At 35.3% G+C, this 21,184-nt stretch overlaps 3 protein-coding genes across 9 annotated transcripts in view; 1 reads left to right on the top strand and 2 right to left on the bottom strand.

Moving 5' to 3' along the window:
* Positions 1-4,479, top strand: part of thraa (thyroid hormone receptor alpha a) — a 43,025-nt gene extending 38,546 nt beyond the window's left edge. For 6 of the 7 annotated variants that reach the window (XM_048195073.1, XM_048195035.1, XM_048195045.1 and 3 more), the window contains 2 exons: positions 925-1,169; positions 3,812-4,479. In XM_048195073.1, the coding sequence (XP_048051030.1) occupies positions 925-1,169; positions 3,812-3,853 (287 nt within the window). In that variant the 3' untranslated portion in view covers positions 3,854-4,479. Of the gene's footprint in view, positions 1-924; positions 1,170-3,359 lie in introns of all 7 variants that reach the window. The other variant, XM_048195082.1, reaches the window with a different exon arrangement.
* Positions 4,480-8,080: 3,601 nt separating this feature from the next.
* On the bottom strand, positions 8,081-10,712 carry dusp3b (dual specificity phosphatase 3b). Its single transcript, XM_048195115.1, has 3 exons — positions 10,343-10,712; positions 9,828-10,051; positions 8,081-8,313 (listed from the first exon to the last, which is right to left on the bottom strand). Exons 1-3 carry the CDS (start codon positions 10,462-10,464, stop codon positions 8,108-8,110), a joined length of 552 nt encoding a protein of 183 aa, XP_048051072.1. The 5' UTR covers positions 10,465-10,712; the 3' UTR covers positions 8,081-8,107.
* A 148-nt stretch (positions 10,713-10,860) lies between these two features.
* dlx4a (distal-less homeobox 4a) lies at positions 10,861-17,978 on the bottom strand. The gene is made up of 3 exons (XM_048195102.1): positions 17,329-17,978; positions 16,186-16,379; positions 10,861-11,622 (listed from the first exon to the last, which is right to left on the bottom strand). Exons 1-3 carry the CDS (start codon positions 17,666-17,668, stop codon positions 11,362-11,364), a joined length of 795 nt encoding a protein of 264 aa, XP_048051059.1. The 5' UTR covers positions 17,669-17,978; the 3' UTR covers positions 10,861-11,361.
* Between the last annotated feature and the right edge of the window lie 3,206 nt (positions 17,979-21,184).

Raw genomic sequence — 21,184 nt, 5'->3', positions numbered from 1 at the left:
AGAATAAAGTCATTAAATTACAAATTTGTTCTCATAATTTAACGACTTTTTTCTCGAAATTTAATGACTTTATTCTCATAATTTAATGACTTTATTCTCAACATTTTATCTCGACTTTTTTCTCAAAATTTAACAAGTTTTTTCTCTAAATTTAACAACTTTAATCTCTAGATGGTTTTATTTTTTTGTTATTATTGCTTGGCCCTAATCCTCTTCCATAGATAATAATTAAGAAATGTTTCTGAGCAGCAAATTATCATATTAGGATCATGTGACACTGAAAAGTGGAGTAATGATGCAGAAATTTCAGCTTTGCCATCACAGGAATAAATTACATTTTAAAAAATTGTTATTTTATATTGTTACATTATTTATTGAGTTTACTGTATTTTTGTTCAAATAAATGCAGCCTTACTGAGCATAAGAGACTTCTATCAAAAACATTTTAAAAAATGGTACCAACTCCAAAGTTTTAAAGGTAGTGTGTATGTAATCAAGTATGTTTAATTTTGGGTCTACTGATAAATGGCACCATCTAGTGGGTCAAAAGAATCATTGCCAAAACAGCATTAAAAATATCTTACATTTTTAACCTTTTTTATGTAACATCTATTGATGCTCAAGTGAATTGTGTTAAAGAAATCCTTGATGTATAACATTTTAAATACAACCTGTTAAACATAACCCCGTAGTCAAATGATTTATTGACCTTTGTGCAAAAACACATTAATAGAACACTAATTAAAGTTATGAGACACAAAAATAATTGTCTAGAAATTCTCCTTTTGTGCTCAACGGGAAAAATAACATATGAGTATACGAGTAAATGATGAAATAACCATCCCAGAAAATGACACTTTCTGTTATGACAGCATCTTTAAAGATTAATTAATTTTCATCTTTGTTTAATATTCCATTACACAGATCGTTCTGGACTCACATGCGTGGAAAAGATCGAGAAGTGTCAGGAGATGTACCTGTTAGCATTCGAGCACTACATCAACCATCGCAAGCACAACATCTCTCACTTCTGGCCCAAGCTGCTGATGAAGGTGACGAACCTGCGCATGATCGGTGCCTGTCACGCCAGCCGCTTCCTGCACATGAAAGTGGAGTGTCCCACAGAACTCTTCCCCCCGCTCTTCCTAGAGGTCTTCGAGGATCAGGAGGTGTGACCGAGAGCCACAGGGGAACTTGGGGAGGGAAAAAAGGGGGGCAAAACTGATCATGAATTTATTTTCACAAGGCATACCAGAAGCATTCGATTTTCGCATCCTCATGCAATGCCGAATCGGGACATGTACTTTATTTTACACCGTCGGTCCCTCATCAGCTTTGTCTGGAATATGTTTTGAATTGTCGGCCTCCACACCTTTCGACTCCACAGTCACCTGCCATTCAGATTCCTCCCACAGACGGACAAAAAGCTAGCATGCATCAACCTACCTCTCGTACCAAAATACCTCCCATCCTCAGAAGGAGCTTATTATAAAAGCGTGACAAAGAAACCCCACTCTTTCAATATCTATTTCATAACCTGGTACAGAAACTCTAGCTGTTGTTGTAAGGACAGAGAAAATTTCTTTGGGCAACATCGAACACCTACATTTGGGCTCTACGTTATTAGCCTACAAAATAATGCTAATTTTCCAGATTACAGTAGTATTTTAACATTCATCTTCCTCTTTGCACGCATAGAATATCTCCTTTATAAACATAACTACCTGTGTGCGCTCGTACACACTGTACATACATTAATATGCTGTGTGAACTCATACCTCATATACACAAGCATACAAACATACATGTAGCAACATGTCCATACATGTATGTATGCTCACAATTCTACCTGCATCGACCCGTCTTTCTTCTTAATATGCAGTGTATACAGTTCTCCTATACCTTCCTATCTACCATATCCTTTTGTATTGTGTTACTTAAGCTGAACATTTTGTGACATCTCTTGTCGATTTCTTCTGCGTGAACCATATAGCTGTCGTGAGGTATCGATCTGTCCTAGTCTGACGGATTAATTTACACACATATTAAGCCATATGCTGTATTTGAGACACATGCATCTCCTCATCATGGCCTTCAGATCGCTCGTTATGCTCATCAGTCTCATCAGATGGTAGTACCATTATGCTTTGAAATTTGGTGTTGCTTCTTAGTTACTTCAAAAAATACTATAGTATTATCTAAAAATCATGGTAGTGCCATGAGATCTTAAAATTACCCCTGAAATCCATCCATCCTGCCATTTATTTGGACAACATTAGAAGTACGCGGTGGTAAACGATCCGAAGATAATTGGGAAAAAGTAAATCAGAATTTGACAGATGATTAATAAAAGCATAAGCTAAAGGTTAGATAATAAGTGTTGTAGGGTACAACTGGGCTAAACATCAAAATAACCACTTTCCACTTTAGTTTAACAGTTTTCTGTTCATTTAATGATTTTATATGGAAAATTATTCAAATAAATACTAAAATTATTTTAGTGTAGTATTTAAGAACTTTTGGATTATTGTGTTTTAGCTATAATGTTTCACAAACGAATCTCCATTGTTATTGGAGCAGTCAATTTTTTTTCAGTCATTTTCTCCATAAGAATTTACAAAAAATTTGAACCAAACCAACCAGTTTCAAGATGAATCACAACATTTCAAACTGCAACACCATAAGTTAATAATCTCAGAGTTTATTGTAAATTTGTCTAGAAACATTCATACTGAATTATTGTCGGCATGAAATGAAAATTCACATCTGTTTTCTAAATGCATGTTATTGATCTTTCATCCATACATATGTTTCTTTTTTGACCTCCTTATGTATTATCATAATGTCATAACTCAGTCTTCCAGTGACTTCACCAGTCATTAAGTCCACTTAAACTACACCCCTTTTTTTACAATTGAATATAAGCTCACATTCAGATCTGCCTGTATCCAGTCAACAACTAATGAAAGTTCCCAGCCTGTGTTTTTTTTTTTTTTTTTTTTTCCCGATAACCCAGTTCACCTGAATGTGTGTTACAATATGGAAAAAAATCTGTTGCTACTTTCGACTTTAAAAATCTTTTTCTCTATGGAGAAAACTAGGAGCCACTAGGAGGCTTTTTAATCGCAAAAACAAATTCACTAATTGTCAGTTTGCTGATAAACTGTTGGCTTAATCACCTTCAACAAAACAGAAAATCATAAACCAGTATTTTGTCTCTAAATATACAGTATATTAGATAATATAATGGATTATCATTAGTTACCTACATCTGCAACATTTTAAAATTGGTTCTATTCATTTTTTTGAAAAAAAAAGAAATGCATAAATGACTTCAAAAATCTTTTTATATTTTGCAGGGCATAACGACAAACCGGTGATTAGGAAAGTGGTGTTGTTTTGGGAAGGAAAAGAAAAACAACAAGGACTTTTAGCCATATTGTACCCTACATCTTTACTGATTTTGAAAGTAGGAAACTTACAGTCTCCCTAACATCCTTGCAAGAGGAAATGAAATGAGCGTCACTTACCTCTCCATGTCTTCAAACAGACTCTACCTCACCCCTCATCCCTGCATACATATTCCTGCTTAAACCTGTACATAAACGTGCACATTTACACTAAAATTCACATAAATGTGATAGCAACCTCGCTCATATGTGTAAACTGCTTTCCCTTTCACTTGTGATGTGGGACCAAGTGTCAGTCTTGTTCCCTGTTTCTGAGGACAGTAAGAATGTGCGAGGCTGAATGAATTTCGATGTGCTGTAACAGAGCTAACCGATTACTCAGCAGATTATTTTGCTTTAAGGAAGCGCTGGAGAGGCAGCACAGGAAGATGGCTCCTGCATAAGGCGAACCTCATTCCGGTCCCCGTGCCTCCAAACCCGACCCGTTCACGTGCAACCGTACATCTCACGCAAGAACTTTACATAAACTCTTGCCCAGCAAAGGACACAGACAGACCCCCAAAGCATCACTTCAAATGGTTTAACCAGTTTATTTTTTTTCTGGTTCAAATGCATAGCAGGGTCCTTTTTGACCGTGTCAGTATGGCTCCAGGAAGTGACACAGAGGAACAATAGGGCAGAAAGGACAACCTCACTGTGACTAGCTAAACTCAGGCACAGAGCTCCCATGAGGCCCCAGGCCATGCACCTGACTCAGGCTCAATCCTACCCACCAGCACTGCAGACATGCACTGCCCCCAGTCTCAACCTACTGCACCAGCAAGGGTCAGCTCAGCTGAGCCCTGCCCACAGACCCTGCTTTTGATAACGGGGAATCAGGAAGCCATTTTTTTTTTTTTTTTTTTTGCTGGATGTACAAACCTGGTTTACAACACTTTTATTAGAATAGAATTCAGTCCTTTACACCTAGCCAGATTGTGAATATGTTGACTGAGATTTTGACTCTTAAAGGGGTCATATCATGATATTTTGAAATAAAAGTTTATTGTGGTGTGAAACCATACTGTAATTTTCAGAACATCTTCCCTCATTCGAATTTAAATGGCATTTGCTGAAACTACGCTGCAAAAAAATAGCCTTTAACATATGATGATCCACATTGAGATATTAGCAATTCTTATTTGGTGTCCACTCACAGTAACGACAAAGTAGGATAGATACTATTATTCTTAAACCCCAGAAAGACTAACTTTTAGAGTAAAATGTTGCCAAACTTTGTGCTGTTCCTGGCTGTGTGTAACACCTACAGCTCTGCAGATCCTTTTGTAGGGTCCCAGTGTTAAAGGGTTAGTTCAGCCAAAAATGAAAATTCTGTCATTAATTACTCACCCTCTTGTTGTTCCACACCCGTAAGACCTTCGTTCATCTTCAGAACATCTTCAGAATCTTTTGTTTCGAATCAGTGGTTCGGAGCATGTATCAAACTGCCAAAGTCACGCCCCCTAGTGGTGAACCACTGAAATTTCGAAACTCTTATGACGTAACTAAGTCTCGTTTACTGAAATCACGTGACTTTGGCAGTTTGATACACGCTCCGAACCACTGATTCGAAACAAAAGATTCATAAAGCTTTGAAGCTTCGTGAAGCAGTGTTTTGAAATCACCCATCACTAGATATTGTTGAATAAAGTCATTATTTTGTTTTTGTTTGTGCACAAAAAGTATTCTCGTCTCTTCATAACATTAAGGTTGAACCACTGTAGTCACATGAACTGATTTAAATACGTCTTTAGTAGCTTTCTGGTCATCTGAATGTGTTAATGATCTTGCTGTCAATGGAGGCCTCACTGAGCCATCGGATTTTATCAAAAATATCTTAATTTGTGTTCTGAAGATGAACAAAGGTTTTACGGTTGTGGAACGACATGAGGGTGCGTAATTAATGATAGAAATTTCATTTTTGGGTGAAATAACTAACCCCAAAAATGAACATTTTCCTCACGTCGTTCCAAACCCACAAAACTTCTGTTCATCTTCTAACACAAATTCTGGTTACGTGGGCTTTCAGTGGATGGACAAAAATTATGAAAGAATATTAAAAACATCTTCAGAAGATGAACAGAAGTCTGGAACAACATGATAGTGAATTTTTTTTTTTTTTTTTTTTTTTGGGTCAACTATCACTTTAGGAAACAAGTTTATTTTTAAGAAGGTTCCAGGGAAGATCGAATCCAGTTTACAGATGAGAACAAGAAAAAAAGTATTTCTTATTTCGTACACAGCAAAATCTCCAGAGTTAAATCAGCTCTGCTCAGAGTACATATGGTCCCTCTCTAAATAGTGTTAAAATAACACTGAAGCAGAGTTAAAGTTAATGAGATAATTAAGCAATTAATTAAGTGATGATTGTGCATTAGTGATGAACACCTGCTGTTAACAAGCAGAATCACTAAAGAAAAGAGAAACACAAGAACAGCCTTATTAATTGCTTAATTATCTCATTAACTTTAACTCTGTTTCAGTGTTACTTTAACACTATTTAGAGAGGGACCAAATCTACTCTGAGCAGAGTTGATTTAACTCTGGGGATTTTACTGTGTATGTGAAAAAGTTTATGTAGATGACTTAAAGGCATAAGAACCATTAAAAATACAATTTCGACTATTGTTGGAGCATAAATAAATAAATAAATAAGTGGACCTCAAAAGGAAAAATGTAAATAATGCTATGACTCCTTTAATAGATCTTAAAAAGGGTCTTTCAACAGTCCTCTGGAAAATTCACTCACTCTATTAAATCCCTTGTCATCTACATGACAATAGAATGCAATGTAGCAAGTAATTTTTGAGTTCTGTGTGAAGACCTGGCATTCCATAAAACAAAACAAAAAAACAACTGATGAGAGAAGAAAAGAAAACACTCATTCTTTACTCAGAATACTTGCTGTATTTTATGCTGAGAGGATGTGACACATTTACAGGCTGTTTATGGAAGTAGGAGTCAATAGATTGCTATGAGCAATTGTTCAGAGCAAAACTAAATTTCATTTTAGACACTGTGCTTTTTTTGTAGATGATTTCAATTTGAACTGTACTGTGGGTGTGTAAGCGCTCAGTGTGGACAGCCATTGTGCTTCTCATGCGTTTGATTTGACACACTTCATTAGTATTCATGCTGGCTGTCTCCCATATCAAGATTCTCTAGTAGTGATTCGATAAAGAACAATGACTTACATTATTTCAAACCTTCATACCTCACATACAAACGATATAAGAGGGCGAGTTAAGCATAGACTCATTGTCATATTTGTGTCAATATAATTCTCACTTCTCAAGTATCTTAACCAACACACAGCTGCCATGATGTGATCAGGCTGGAGTGAATGATGAATGTTGTTAGTGTATGTTATGATTTTTATCCAGCTATAAAAGGACACATCTGCAGCAGTTCTGAAGATAAAAAAAAAAAAAAGCTAAACCACCATCACCAGTACCTCAAACTATAATATTCAACAGGATCTAATAAACAACAGGACCTCACTTACTGTAAGAAACCATCCTCATCTTCACCGCAGGCACCTCACTGGCCTTTGTTTTAGCGAAATAGGCCTTTTATGTTCAATAAGTGATATATATATGTACATTGTTGTGTTTTAGTAATGCTTTTATCTGCATTCTCTCTACCACAAATAGCTCTATATAATGACAAAGACAATGATGCTTGCACAAATGTTTGTGTCCTTTCTTGCTCATGGAGCATAATCAATGTGCTTTACACTAACCATGTTAATACAATAAGTTGTTCGAGATGCCCTCTCCTCTATGGGTCGGTGGTACACCATCTAGTCCAGTGTGCAGAACTGCTGTTAAATCATCCTTTGTAGCATTGTACATTATCCTTCTATTAAATTGTGTCATAGTACCAACCTGTAATGGATGTGAAGGGACTGTGATGTTCCCCCCAATGCCTCTGTTCAGTGGATTAGTGGATGCAATGCGGATTTTTTTCCTGCTTTTTTATATTTCAACTTTATTTGGACAGAGGTGAAATAGATTCTCAAACTGCTGACCATTATTGGACTGTAGCTTGGTCAAAAAAAATAAAAAAATATATAATAATAATATAAATTATATATATATATATAATTACTTTTTTTTTTAAATATTTGCTTTCAGCTGTTATATTTGCATAGCAAATCATTTTACAGTTAAGATAATATTTTCACATGCAGGAACTAAGTAAAATAAATAAAAAATGTTCTATTCGCACCTATACAATCACAATATATTAATATGTTCAATACCAATCAGTGGAAAGCAGAAAATGTGGGAGGGGTTTCAGAGTAACTCAGGTATGTGTGCTACTTTCACTTTAAAATGTTTAATAAATGACTGTTGTCTGTTGCAAAGACCTCTTGTGTTTGATTATGTAGTTATTTGGGACAAAACTGTAATTATTATCATGGGCTACTAAAAGAGTGTGTGTGTGTGTGTGTGTGTGTGTGTACTTTCTAAAGTAAAAATTCAGTCTGTTTTCTGTCCTAAACTTCTCTGATTTCCAGTGCCACTAGAGGGCAGGAGCCACTTCAGAGATGAAGAAAACAATCATTCCAAATGACAAACTAAATATTTACCAGAATTGTTTTGCACTACTAACTACTAACACTTAGCTGATAAAAACACAGATTTATTTAGGTATTAATCACCCAGCCTTCCTTCACCTTCCAGCCAATTGTTTAGCTGGCAGAGCTGGCGCAGGAATCCATCATTGGGTCCGATCTCTCTTTTCTCTCTTACTGTGGCCACAGCCGTTCGTACATCCATCCTGTGCTGCAGCATCAGGTGTGCGATGACTAGTGCAGCCGATCGACTGTAGCCTTTCTGACAGTGTACGTACACTTTACCTACAAAAAATTTAGAGACTTAATGACTTACATTGAGTGCAACATATTCAATTCTCAAAGCAACTTTCAAGGTCAAGACACATTTAACAGTGGCAAGAAGCAATTAAGTATTTTACAAGGTGGCAATTTCGTATGAGTATTAATGTAGCCTATAAGATTAACGAATATTAATGTGTAGGAAAAGGTAAGATTTTTAGAAGGGCTTAAACCCAAAAATGAAAATAATGTCATTTATTACTCACCCTCATGTAATTCCACACCCGTAAGACCTTCATTCATCTTCAGAACACAAATTAAGATATTTTTGATGAAATCCGATGGCTCAGTGAGGCCTCTATTGAGAGCAAGATAATTAACACTTTCAGATGCCCAGAAAGCTACTAAAGACAGTTTCAAAACACTGCTTCATGAAGCTTCTTTTGTTTTGAATCAGTGGTTCAGAGCATGTATCAAACTGCCAAAGTCACATGATTTCAGTAAACGAGGCTTCGTGAAATCGCCCATAACTAGATATAATAAAGTCGAATAAATATAATAAACGTGAAAAAAGTCGTTATTTTTTGTTTTTTGGCCCACAAAAGTATTCTCGTCACTTCATAACATTAAGGTTGAACCACTGTAGTCACATGAACTGTTTTAAATATGTCTTTAGTAGCTTTCTGGGCATCTGAAAGTGTTAATTATCTTGATGTCACTGAGCCATCGGATTTCATCAAAAATATCTTAATTTGTGTTCTGAAGATGAACAAAGGTTTTACGGGTGTGGAACGACATGAGGGTGAGTACTTAAAGGGATAGTTCACCCAAAAATGAAAATTTGATGTTTATCTGCTTACCCCCAGCGCATCCAAGATGTAGGTGACTTTGTTTCTTCAGTAGAACACAAATGATGATTTTTAACTGCAACCGCTGCCGTCTGTCAGTCGTATAATGCAAGTTAGCGGGAACTTGGACTATAAGAGTAAATAAAACACGACAGACAAATCCAAATTAAACCCTGTGGCTCGTGACGACACATTGATGTCTTAAGACACAAAACGATCGGTTTGTGCGAGAAACCGAACAGTATTTATATCATTTTTTACCTCTAAAACACCACTATGTCCGACGGCATTCAGCACTCGATTCGTTTGGTCTGATCGCGCTCTGACAGTGGCAGTGATGTCTCGCACCCATTGAAGTTGACTTCAAAATATCATTTGTGTTCAGCAGAAGAAAGAAATTCATAAAGGTTCAGAACAACTTGAAGGTGAGTAAATGATGACTGAATTTTCATTTTTGGGTGAACTATCCCTTTAAAACTGATGTTGATAAACCACAAATTAGCAGTGGGAGCAAGCAAGCAGTTTATTATTAGCGGGTCATTGAAATAAGACGACTGAGGATATCAACAGATTATTAATGAGTATCTATGCAGCTTTGAAGAACCAAATGCAGAACCAACGCCATTAAATGAGGGATGAGAAAAAAAAATAGCATTTAAAAGTAGCTACTTCTTTTTAGACCTCTCCCACCTTTCATTGCCAGAGCTCTTTCAATAAAATTAGAAGCCTCTTCAAAATATACGCTGAGGTCAAAATGGTCAGTGTCAAAGGCTGGTATCCCATGATAGATGATCCCAGTGTCTGCGTAGAACTCCACACCCGTGTTCACATGCATGTCCGATTGGCCTTCTGCAGCATTGAGCATGTGTGTCACTCCCAGCTGAAGCAAACGTGTTACATTTGTGGCTACAGACCTGTTGAGATACAAGTGTAATATAGCAACCACCTCATTTAACTGATCTTTCTCGATCTCTCAGTGAGAGCGTCGAGCATTAGAGGGTGTCCTTCACACATGGAAAACAGGCCATGTTTATTTAAAGCCTTGCCCTTTTGCAACAGGATACATGATCATGTTTTGAATCTTAGCTTATCAGATAGGAAAGGCTAAACACATAACAACAAAATGTAAATGTTTGTTCAGCAGTGTTGCTATATGGTAAGAACATAATCCACCCACTATATCTGTAGGCTATGTGAGGACTTACTCATTTCCTAGGAGTATCCTGGGGTAGACTTCGTTAAAATGTTTGGAGGGCATACAGAAGTCTCCGTTTTCATCTGTCAACAGATCATTGAGCTGTTGAACAGACACTTCATAGTCTGCCATGTATAGCTGAAGATAAACTGCCTTTCAAGCAGAAGCTGTTGTTCCTCCGGCTTTAATGCTGAGGTGATTTTCTGTAATCCAGTTTCATCTTCGAGGGTATTAAATAATGGTCTAATGTCTTCAGTCCAGAGGTCAGTATCCAGCTCAACATAATACTAAAGCTGTTCACATGAATCTGTTAGCTGTTTTTGTTTGTTAGGCCTAGAGAGAGTTCACTTCAGTCAAACACCCACTCGTTGTGTGTTTTCAAACCACTAGATGGCATCAGACAGTCTTGTGTTTTGAACAGATCATTAACATGATGGAATATAACCTATAAAATTACATTTTTGGGCGACTTTTGAGATCCATTTATCCTGTGGCATGACTAATTTTGTTAATTATTTTGTAATTATTATGCTTGCAACTTTTTATTCTCTTTTATTCTGAATTATTTTTATTGTATTCATTTGTCAAATATAGTTCCTAAAATTAAATCTGAGATTCTTGACAATGAAATATTCAGCACTTTCAAGTTTCAAGTATTATTGAAAGGGTAAAAACTGAGAAGTTTGGAAACCAAAGCAAGATTTTAAAGAGCAAATAATATGCAGTAGACTGATAAATAGACTGAAAAAGCTTTGAAATATAGGATAGACATTCAAGGCAATTAGACAATGGCATTTTATTAAAATTTACAAGAGTTTACAAAATCCAAGTTTATGTAATGTTGCTTATTCAGTCTTTTAAAAAATCCACCACAAAAACCTGCAAGCAAAGAAAAAAAGTCAGCAATGTAAATCACCATGATGAAAATACTGGGGAAGAAAGTTTGGCTGTGAGTAAACAGTGCTAAAGAGTGCTGGTGTGAATCAGTAGAGGGGATCTGGATACTCTGTAGACTGTCCTAAACCGCCATCACATCATCTGAGTTCTGGCCATTGGGTCTTGATGATGATGATGACCAGGGTACCAGTGTCCAAAAGAGTTCATATATCCTCCAGAGTGGATGGGGGCACCTTTGGTTGACATGGAAACATCCCACAGGGGCGGCATTCCTGGTGAACATGGTGGTCCAGACGCAGAGGCAGCTTGAAGGTGTTCTCCTTCCGGTCCGCTTGAGCCGTGCTTCATTATCTTTTTGTACTTGGAACGCTTGTTCTGGAACCATATCTTTACCTGCAACATTTGCATTTGATTAGAATTTGTGCTATCATCTGTTTAAATGCTTAGTGTAAAACTCTTTTTTTTATTATTATTCATCATAACACATAAATCAAGCAGGATTGGAAGGGATCATCAAAACAAGTGCAGAAAAAGAAACACTTCTCAGGTAGGATATGTGTATGGTGAAGGTTCAGCCATTATCAGATTGTATAGTTCATAACAGTATATATTATCAACCGGGACTTCTTCCTTGTTAAATACAGATTTGTTTTACAGTAAAATGACATGTATTGTCCTGTTAACTGTAAATTAATGTTTTATATTTAAGGTAAATTAACCAAATAAACCAATTGGTGTTATGTTTTCAGCTAAAATTACTAGCTTTTTCAGTTGTTCTTGATTAACTTTTTTAACAATATCAGCCACAGGGTGGTAGCGCTTTAAATTTATACTGAGTTCTACTACAGACACTGATTTTCAGAAACGCTCAGAAGCTTAAAATGTGAATTTTTGCGGTACACAACAGGGCTTCTGCCAACACCAGCTTGCTGTTATTTGTGATCAATCCAAGGTTTTACCCAGGAGTCTCCCTGTAGTAGCACAAACTTGCCTTGCATGCCTTTTCAGGAATATATGATATTAACAAGCCTTTGATATTATACTCAGGGTGTTTTTACTTTCTTAATTATGTAACCAATGTGGAAAAATTCATGCTAATTGTGAATTTACAATGAATTCTAAAAAAAAATAAATAGTGACACCCACAGAGCTAAATCTTCTATAATGAAACGTAATTAAAATGATGTTTTCCAAGAGACTTTTAAGCTGGATGAAAGTCCAATTACCCTTTTAACATTTTCTCTGCATTGACACCCAAAATAATTATTTTAATTTAGGCTTTCACAATCAGTTTTTATGTGATGTTCCTCTTGCCGCAGTTTGAACATCTCTGTCATGTGGTGTACGATGCCTTTATTTTTATCACAAAAATTAAATCTGCATGTATTATTATCATCAGAAATATAGATAAAATGAGCCGCCTGAACTGAAAGGCAGGAACAAGTGCCAGAGGCAACATTCAACACCCTTTAACTGAAGCGATGAGTCTGGCACTGCAAACTGGCCACACATCTTCAAGTTTGAATATGTGTGTCTGTTCTGCTGTAACAGACAGATAATCAGCTGTAAATGTCCTCAGGAGAAAACGATAACTAATCAATTAAATATGTGATTCATATACACACCGAAACAAAAGAGTATTGATCATGTAATTGTATATGCTATACACAAAAGCTATTATATATTACAGGAAGTTCAAATGCATTTAACCAGCACAAATGATTAAGATCATTTGAGAACAGTTACTGCCTTAAATTAAATCAGCTTGGTTACAAGTCATTTGAACTTAAACTGACTTAAAAAATCGAGTTGAATCATGTATAACTTATTTTAAAAAAAGTTGAAATTTCCTAAATTATGTAATGTGAAAACATTAGTTGCTTGCCATGACTTACTGATCATATATAATTTTTTACAGTGATAATTTTTCTCTGTTCATGAAATCAGAGAGTTAGCCTTACCTGCTTAATTGAATCACAAAATATCATGTATACTGGTTATGTTCAAGATTAAGTTGCAGCTGTAATTAATCAATAGTGTATTCAAATTATTCAGACAGAAAAGCAGATAATTTAATTGGATTTAATTTAATATGGGCAATTTTGGCCATTAGAAAATGAACCCACTACATAAACTAGTTTATTTAATTTGTCTACTAACAATATCTAACATATATGTGACCCTGGAGCACAAAACCAGTCATAAGTCACACGGGTATATTTGTAGCAATAGCCAACAATTCATTGTATGGGTCAAAATTATCTATTTTTCTTTTATGCAAAAAAAATATCATTAGGATATTAAGTAAAGATCATGTTCCATGAAGATATTTTGTAAATTTCCAATTTAATTTTTGTGAGTGGATTTGCATTGCTAAGGACTTCATTTGCAGAACTTTAAAGGCGATTTTCTCAATATTTTGATTTTTTTGCACCCTCAGATTCCAGATGTTCAAGTAGTTGTATCTCGACCAAATATTGTCCATGTCCTAACAAACTATACATTAATGGAAAGCTTAGTTATTCAGCTTTCAGGTATAAATTTTTTGTATAAATTGACCCTTATGTCTGGTTTTGTGGTCCAGGGTCACATATGAATCAGGAGGAATTTTTATATTTGTTTTCTGAAAGGACTTGAACAACAGTGTCAGTTTCCTTACATCGCAAATCATATATTGCGTTTTAATAGGAAGTGACATTTTAAATATAATTCAACAAAATAAAAGCTTGATTGGAAATGATGCACAATAAAACTATTTACCTTTATTTAATATCAAGCATGCCTTCACTGACATGCTTTTATCCTTGCTGTTTTCATTTGATAAATATGTATTTGAGACAAAATTGTTGCTTGTGAGGAAAATTATGCTAAAATGTGTTTTTAAAATGTATCAATTATTTTAAGATCGTAAATAAAGTTAAAAATATTAGTTTTTGTTTCACTTTATTTACATGATCATAGTATTAAAAATGTAACAATCAGTATTTCAGTATTCAGTATTTCCAAAATCAGACTTTCAGTCTTTAATTACATCAAATTTGAAAAGCAGCTAAATAATTGGAGACATAGTTAAAAAAAAGTTTTAATGGGACATTTATATTACAAAAAGAACATCTGACATCAGTTTTTCACTAAAAAGGGCTTTGTATTTTGTGAGTTCAAAGTTAGGCTTCTTGTGTGGGTGGATGGTTTGTAATTTTTCTAAGCTTCAGTGTGTCCTTTCATTAAATGTAGGGTGAAGTCAGGTGAAGTCTGGTCCACCGAGTAAAATGGGTCACATAAGGTTGGAATAGAGAGGAATTGAGTGAGTGGAAAAGATTAGTGTCATGACATGCTGTTTACTTGACTTTTCATCTAAATGACATCTAAATGTTAGACATTTCATATAGATTTTTGCAAAATAAATATTTTGTAATTTATGATATGTTGCTGCCCTTTTTAACTTAATCTCAGATGTTTTGATGGTTCCCTTAAATAAATCCGTTTCCAAACAGGTTCACTCAGTAAAAATTATGAATGAATTTTAGTATATTTAAGTAAGTTCTGTTGCATACTTTTAACCAGGAACTGAAAGTTATTAAACGTTGCTGAATATAATACAAGAAATAATTACAACTTTAGTAAGAGAAATAACCCTAGAATGCACACATGGAAAAAATTAGATCTTATTTATGAAACTACTGTCAAGAAACTAAATGATAATTTAAAATGACTGGGTGTACCTAACCTCGGGTTGTTGCAAAGGAACTGTCACTGTAATAAGTATAGGCCTGCTATAAATCACTTTGGGTGAAATCATCAACTAAATGAGATCTGGATATCTATTTTTTACTTAATATAAATCTGGACAAAAAAAAAAAAAAAAATACACAGTGAAATGGAAAGACGATTCATGCAAACTCCCTTTTAATATAAAAAGACAACTTGACGTGAAGAATTATTGAACACTGCAGTTAACACTGAGCCTATAGTTGTGCTCCTCAGGTTAGAAAACGAACAGAGCTACACAGACCAGGGTTGTAACAGCCCTGCTCATATCTGCACTGCAGTGAACTACTAGCTATCTGAATTCATAGATTATCATTTGTAGTCTATAATAACTACTTCTGTCTGATATTATGCAACAGATGTGGCTGCCATGTTTGTGACTATTGGAGCAGATTAGAACCTGTCTTTGAAGGAGGAAGGGACTCTTCTTTACTTTTTATCTTGTTTGATTATGAAATTAAGAGTAAAAATTTGAAGTCTAGTATTTAAAAAATATATATAAATACAAAAGACAAAATATATATCCTTCAGTCATGAAACTCTAGCAGGGGCTATAGGTCCTTTACATGCAATCTGCAATTCGCCTTTTATAACACAGCAAAGGCTCATTCTGTAGCCAATGAGCTTCCTTACACAACATTTCAATAGTCTAGTTCAGTGTTTACTGTAAGCTCCCCTTGCAGCGTATAGAAAGTTTTAACTTGTCTATCATTTATAAATATACAAACTACACAGCTCGCAGATTATCGTTTTATTTTTATTTTTATTTTTTACCATCACTTATGGTAGACTATTAGCGTTTCAATAATAATGGATGAGAGGCCTTAATATAGTTTTTTTTTTTCGTTCCTTTGTCTCTGATAAGTGAATCGATGCTCTAGATAATTTACCATCGTTTTACGAAGGCCAAATAGGTACTTGGATAACGATGCATTGGAAACGTGGCGCAAAGATTAAATGCACTTTACGCTCCAACGTGGTTTACCTATTGAAAATTCCACATTATTTGTATTATTCAACTTTCTGTCTTTTATAGAAAAAAAAGAAAGACCTTTTATTCTTATTATAAAGCAATTGTCTTTTGAGAACGGTCCCCCAAAACATTCAGCCACATATACACAGCATGAGTATATTCCCAGTGTTAATTTCCTTCTTTAATTCAGTGTTGTCGTAGGTAGGCCTACATACCTGTGTTTGTGTCAGACCCAGTTTGGCGGCCAGATCAGCGCGTTCAGGCAGCGCGAGGTACTGAGTCTGTTGGAAGCGCTGGTTGAGCGCCTGAAGCTGTAAGCTCGAGTAGATTGTGCGGGGTTTGCGAATCTTTTTCCCCTTCCCGTTCAGGCGTATTTCTCCACTTTCAATGGAACTTTGCTTCTCCGAATCTTGAGTGAAAAAAATAAATATGACACTATATAATAATAATAATGATAATAATAATAATATCAGAAATAGAAATAGGCCTAACTGTTAAAATGATAAATAAATACATACATACATAAATAAAAGTAAATTTCTTAAAAGTGTAGGCTATTCTGTCAAAAAAAAAAAAAAAAGGCGCACAAGACAATTTCATTAGCGTTAAATTGTCATTTTTCTCTAGCTGGAATCTATAGGCCTAGTTCTGAAATGACAGTGAAAATTCTTGCGTGTTATGAATAATTTGTAACTTTATAGTCAAATTTCACTTTAATGAAAAAGTTTTTAAAAATTATGCTTAGGTTTGTCATATGAAAGAAGCATTTTAATTGAAACACTTATTACTTTTTTATTTTGCTATCTAAATGCAGGTGTGTGTGTGTGTGTGTGTGTGTGTGTGTGTGTGTAGGGTCCGACAATTACTTTATTTGTTAATTGAGGTCATCGCATCCATATTGCGTATAGCGGTTTACCAATATAGCTTTGTACAAATTACACGAATGTATAGCTACATTTATAGTTGGGTAAAACAAAAGCAAGTATGCTCATTGCTCACTCATAAAACAATCGTTCATATATCAAATTAGTTTTGACAGTATGATTTAACGATTTAAGCTCTATTTTCTCTCTTCTGTCTTTACTGAGCTTTAAATAAGCACTTCTATATTTCTACAGGATCGTTTAATGCAATGCATTGTTGCAAATTGATTGTTCCACAATGGGCATTTAAATTAACGTTTTAACACGTTATTAATTAGAACTGCGTTAGGGTTATAGAAATAACACAAATTTAAAGTGCAATAACTGCGCTCTGTACTAAGCAATAACTAAATTTCTCAAAGCCAATAACAGCACGGAATTTAGTTTTTTTTTTTTTTTTTTTTTAATCTGTGGTTGAAGGAAAGCACACCTTACCTGCATCCTCTACTCTTGAATGGCCGACTGCGCTGTTGTGTTGATAGGGTAGGTAAGCTCCGGGGTGGTGATGGGCGCTGGGATAGTGGTAAGTGAGCGGACGGCCGTACGAAGCAGCGCCAGAAGAGAAGGCCGCATCGTACTGCGAATGTGCGCCTTGATGCAGACCGTGCACCGGATAGTGCGCGTGAGACACGCCGGGTGAATGCTGCTGGTGAGACTGGTAACCGTGACTGAACTCCAGAAATGCTGATTTTGAAGGGTCTGAAGCCACCAAACTTTCAGACAGTGAAGTCATAGTCATTTTTTTAGAGTCATGTCCATTAGACCGGTGCACCATAAAAGTAGCATCTATTTAGAAGAGTCATGTGATTTCCATCCATTAAAGAGGTCCATTAGAGAGATACATGTCCGTGAAAACGCGAGGCGCATGAGTTTGCTTTCGTTTTGGCAGTGTATGAGGTCTGTGAAGTTCATCTCAATACTCCCATCACATACTGGAGTTGATTCCAGCAGTGAGATCGCGCTCTCTTATTGGCTGCATGCGCCGTCCGCCTCATTTCTTTAGAAGCAGTGACGTCAATAGTGCAATATGCAAGAGACATCGCAATTCCCACGTTTGCAGCAATGGTTTTTGATGTAGCCTATCACTAAGATTTAAATATCAAACGTTTGCTTCGTTGGACTAATACCATTATGTTTAGTGTGAAAAAAAAGAAGAAAAAAAGATTTGGAAACTCTTCTCAAAAATATAATCTCTAAACTCAGACCATGTCGGTAAAGATTCATAAAAAATAATCAGTTCATGCTATGTATATGGTCAAAAATGTCATTCTAAATGCCTGACAACTGCGGTTGACATAAATGTATCGTTGTTAAATAAAGAGAAATAAATAGCCTATAGACTATAGGACTGCACAGTCATTTAGGCTATATGTAATTCAGTATCTGATAATAAAGTCTGTTTACGCCGAGAATAACACAAGTGATATCCAATAGAAAGCCACAGGATTAGCTGGATTTAACCAAAACTAGGCTTTAAAAAATATGTGATCAGAATAAAAATAAAAACGCTATTCTTTTTTTTTTTTTTTTACTTCTAAAACGTACCAGACTAATATTTTATAACATTTTTATATTCTTTGTAAATTAGCCTAGACCTAATTCAAAATTTTGTATCTCCAAACAGTAGGCTATGTATTTTATTATTTAGTTTATACAAATATTTTACTATAAAATTGCAACTATGATGGATGATTTAGTAGGCCTTCAAGGCTATTTTTCGTTTAAAATTAGCTACTAGCGTTGTTCTTTTTAATGCAGAAGTGTATAAATCCGATTCTTATTTTAGCCAAACAGTTTAATAGTTTTCAAACAAATTTTTATTTGATACGAATAGACAAGACAAAGATGGGATGATTGCAGCATCCCACGGCTAATTAATCCGCGTACTTTGATTTCCGTTGAAACTCATTTTTATCGTGGTTGAGAGGAGGAGAGTTGAAAAGAACCGCTATTGATGCACAATGTTCTTACATGTTTTGGTTGAAGGGCACGTGTTATTAAACCAAAATAGTGTCGTGAGGAGAGAGTTACACAAATTAGGCTATATATGCTTTTATCTTGGTGCCAACATTCCTTAAGTCAACACACAGGTACGATCAACCGTTACGACACGCCCAGCCTCTATACCTGCCGATTCCTACAATGCAGAAACCTGTCCTTTAACGGCCAAACTCCAGGAAACATATAGAGAAAAACTCCAATGCATTGTAGCTGTGTTACTGAGAACATGAAAACCTTCTAAGATAGCCCTCATTTAAATGTTTTATTTCTAATATATTCACAGTGTTTTACTTTTTAACACCATTATGTATTACAACACTAGTTAAAGGAGAGTTTAATAACTAAAAATACTGATTTAGCCAACAATGGTGTTTGAGTTAAACAAAAGGCCTACAGGTCCTAATCCTCTTCATGACTGAGGAAGCATAACAAATGTGAAAAAAGAGAAGCGAGAGGGTTATATATAAAAGCATAGAGAAAGTATTAGTCTGACAGTGATTAAGAGAGATGGGCCACAATAAGAGAGAAAGAGAGGATAGGACGAGATTCACAGAGAAAGAAAGATAAGTGTGCTCCATCCCAGTCTGTAATTACGTGTACACTACAGAGGAGTAACAAAGCAAGCCCCTGAAGTCATAACACAAGGATATACCCTCACTTTGGTTTTCATTCACACTGGGAGAAAAGAGGTTAATAACAATACTTCTTGTCTTAGGCCAGACTAGCTGGCGTCGTCACTGTGTGTGTCTCTCTTATGGTGTGTATGTATATTTCTGCACTCTGTTGCCAAGATACTGTGTATTGTGTAGGCGTGTTTATGTCACCTATGATTTGAGGGCAGGTGATAATGCTATGGCACGTGTTTCACCGACTAAAGCTGAAGACAGTGCTGACAAATGCTCTCTTGAGACAAACTAGGCTAGTGGATGAGGAGAAGTTTAAGTAGCCCATCTTTTGTAACAAATAGTTTGCTTTCAAATATGTGAGATATAAAAGACATAACAAATTAGATAATTTGTTAAATTGGCTGGCAGTTCAAGCTCTTTAAAGTTCTTTGTAATTATCTTAGGTGTGTATAAGTTGTCAATCTGTTGGGCTAATTATGTCTTGCATAAGCAGATCCTATACCAAGAAGTCCGATGCGCAAATGTGGCAACCGACGCAAAAGTCCCTAAACGTCCGTTCACAGTCATTCCTATATTGACACTGTCAGATGAATGTAATCGTGATTCGTTGTAACCCTATTAGCTTGCTAAATTAATTTATTCATTTTTAGGAGAAGAAAATATTCCTCTTCAGTACAAAAAATGAAGAATCCTCCTGATATGTCACTTTAAACGCCCAGAGGTTTCCAGAACATTTAAACTTTACACCAAAATTCACTCAAAAGGGCGCGTTTGTTCTGATTTTTATCCCAGATGATAAAATGAAGAGACTCGATTAAAATGACTAAACGTACTGACTAAATATCGTCTACATGGCATCATTTCACAATCCTAAAGATCCATCAAAGGGAAGGTAATCATAAGAGTTTAATAAAGATTTTAGGCGCAGCAACACAAATCTTAAAAAAAAACAAAAAAAAAAAAAAACTATAATTATAATGCACGACACGTCCTCATTTATATGTCATATTTCATGTGTTTCTGTCAAATATTTAGGCCTACTCGTTTTAACGAGGTACTAGAGTTCGCAATCACAACGTTTCGTTTTCAAGACTATACAGGATGTTCTCGTGAACGATTTTAATTCGCAATTATGTTGGAAATATGGAACCTTTTAACTCAGATATAATTATTAGGCCTATAAAGAATTGAATATTTTATTGGCTAAATCATATTATTAAGTGAAAATGTTTGTTAAATTTTATAGGCTATATGCTGTTTAAAGAGTTAAATTATGATGCGTGCGGAATATAGGAATTACGTTTCATGAGTTTTTGATACTTGATAAAACGTATCACTAATCTTGCGTCAAATCAATATGCTTTACAATTTATTTTTTGAATGCAGTCTGTCTGTGAATACAGCAAGGTATTTATTAACGACAGTTAATGGCAGTTGTATGCATGCATATCTAGAGAAAGATTAGTGACTTAATTTTAGAATGTTTTTATGTTTTCAGCGTAAGCTCTTTAAACAAATATGGACTGTAAAAGATGGTTCATATATAGCCTAAGCACTCTTAATTTTTAGGTAGGCCTTATTACAAGTCGCAAATTTACCCAAAAGCACTTGTTTGAGTGATTTAACCCCTTCTCGTTTACTGCTGATCTGAATTGAATATTGAA

The sequence above is a fragment of the Megalobrama amblycephala genome, linkage group LG1 (assembly GCF_018812025.1).
Source record: "Megalobrama amblycephala isolate DHTTF-2021 linkage group LG1, ASM1881202v1, whole genome shotgun sequence".
Classification (NCBI taxonomy): Eukaryota; Metazoa; Chordata; class Actinopteri; order Cypriniformes; family Xenocyprididae; genus Megalobrama; species Megalobrama amblycephala.
The sequence above is the reverse complement of the archived record's forward strand: the minus strand, read 5'-3'. Positions and strand labels throughout refer to the sequence as shown.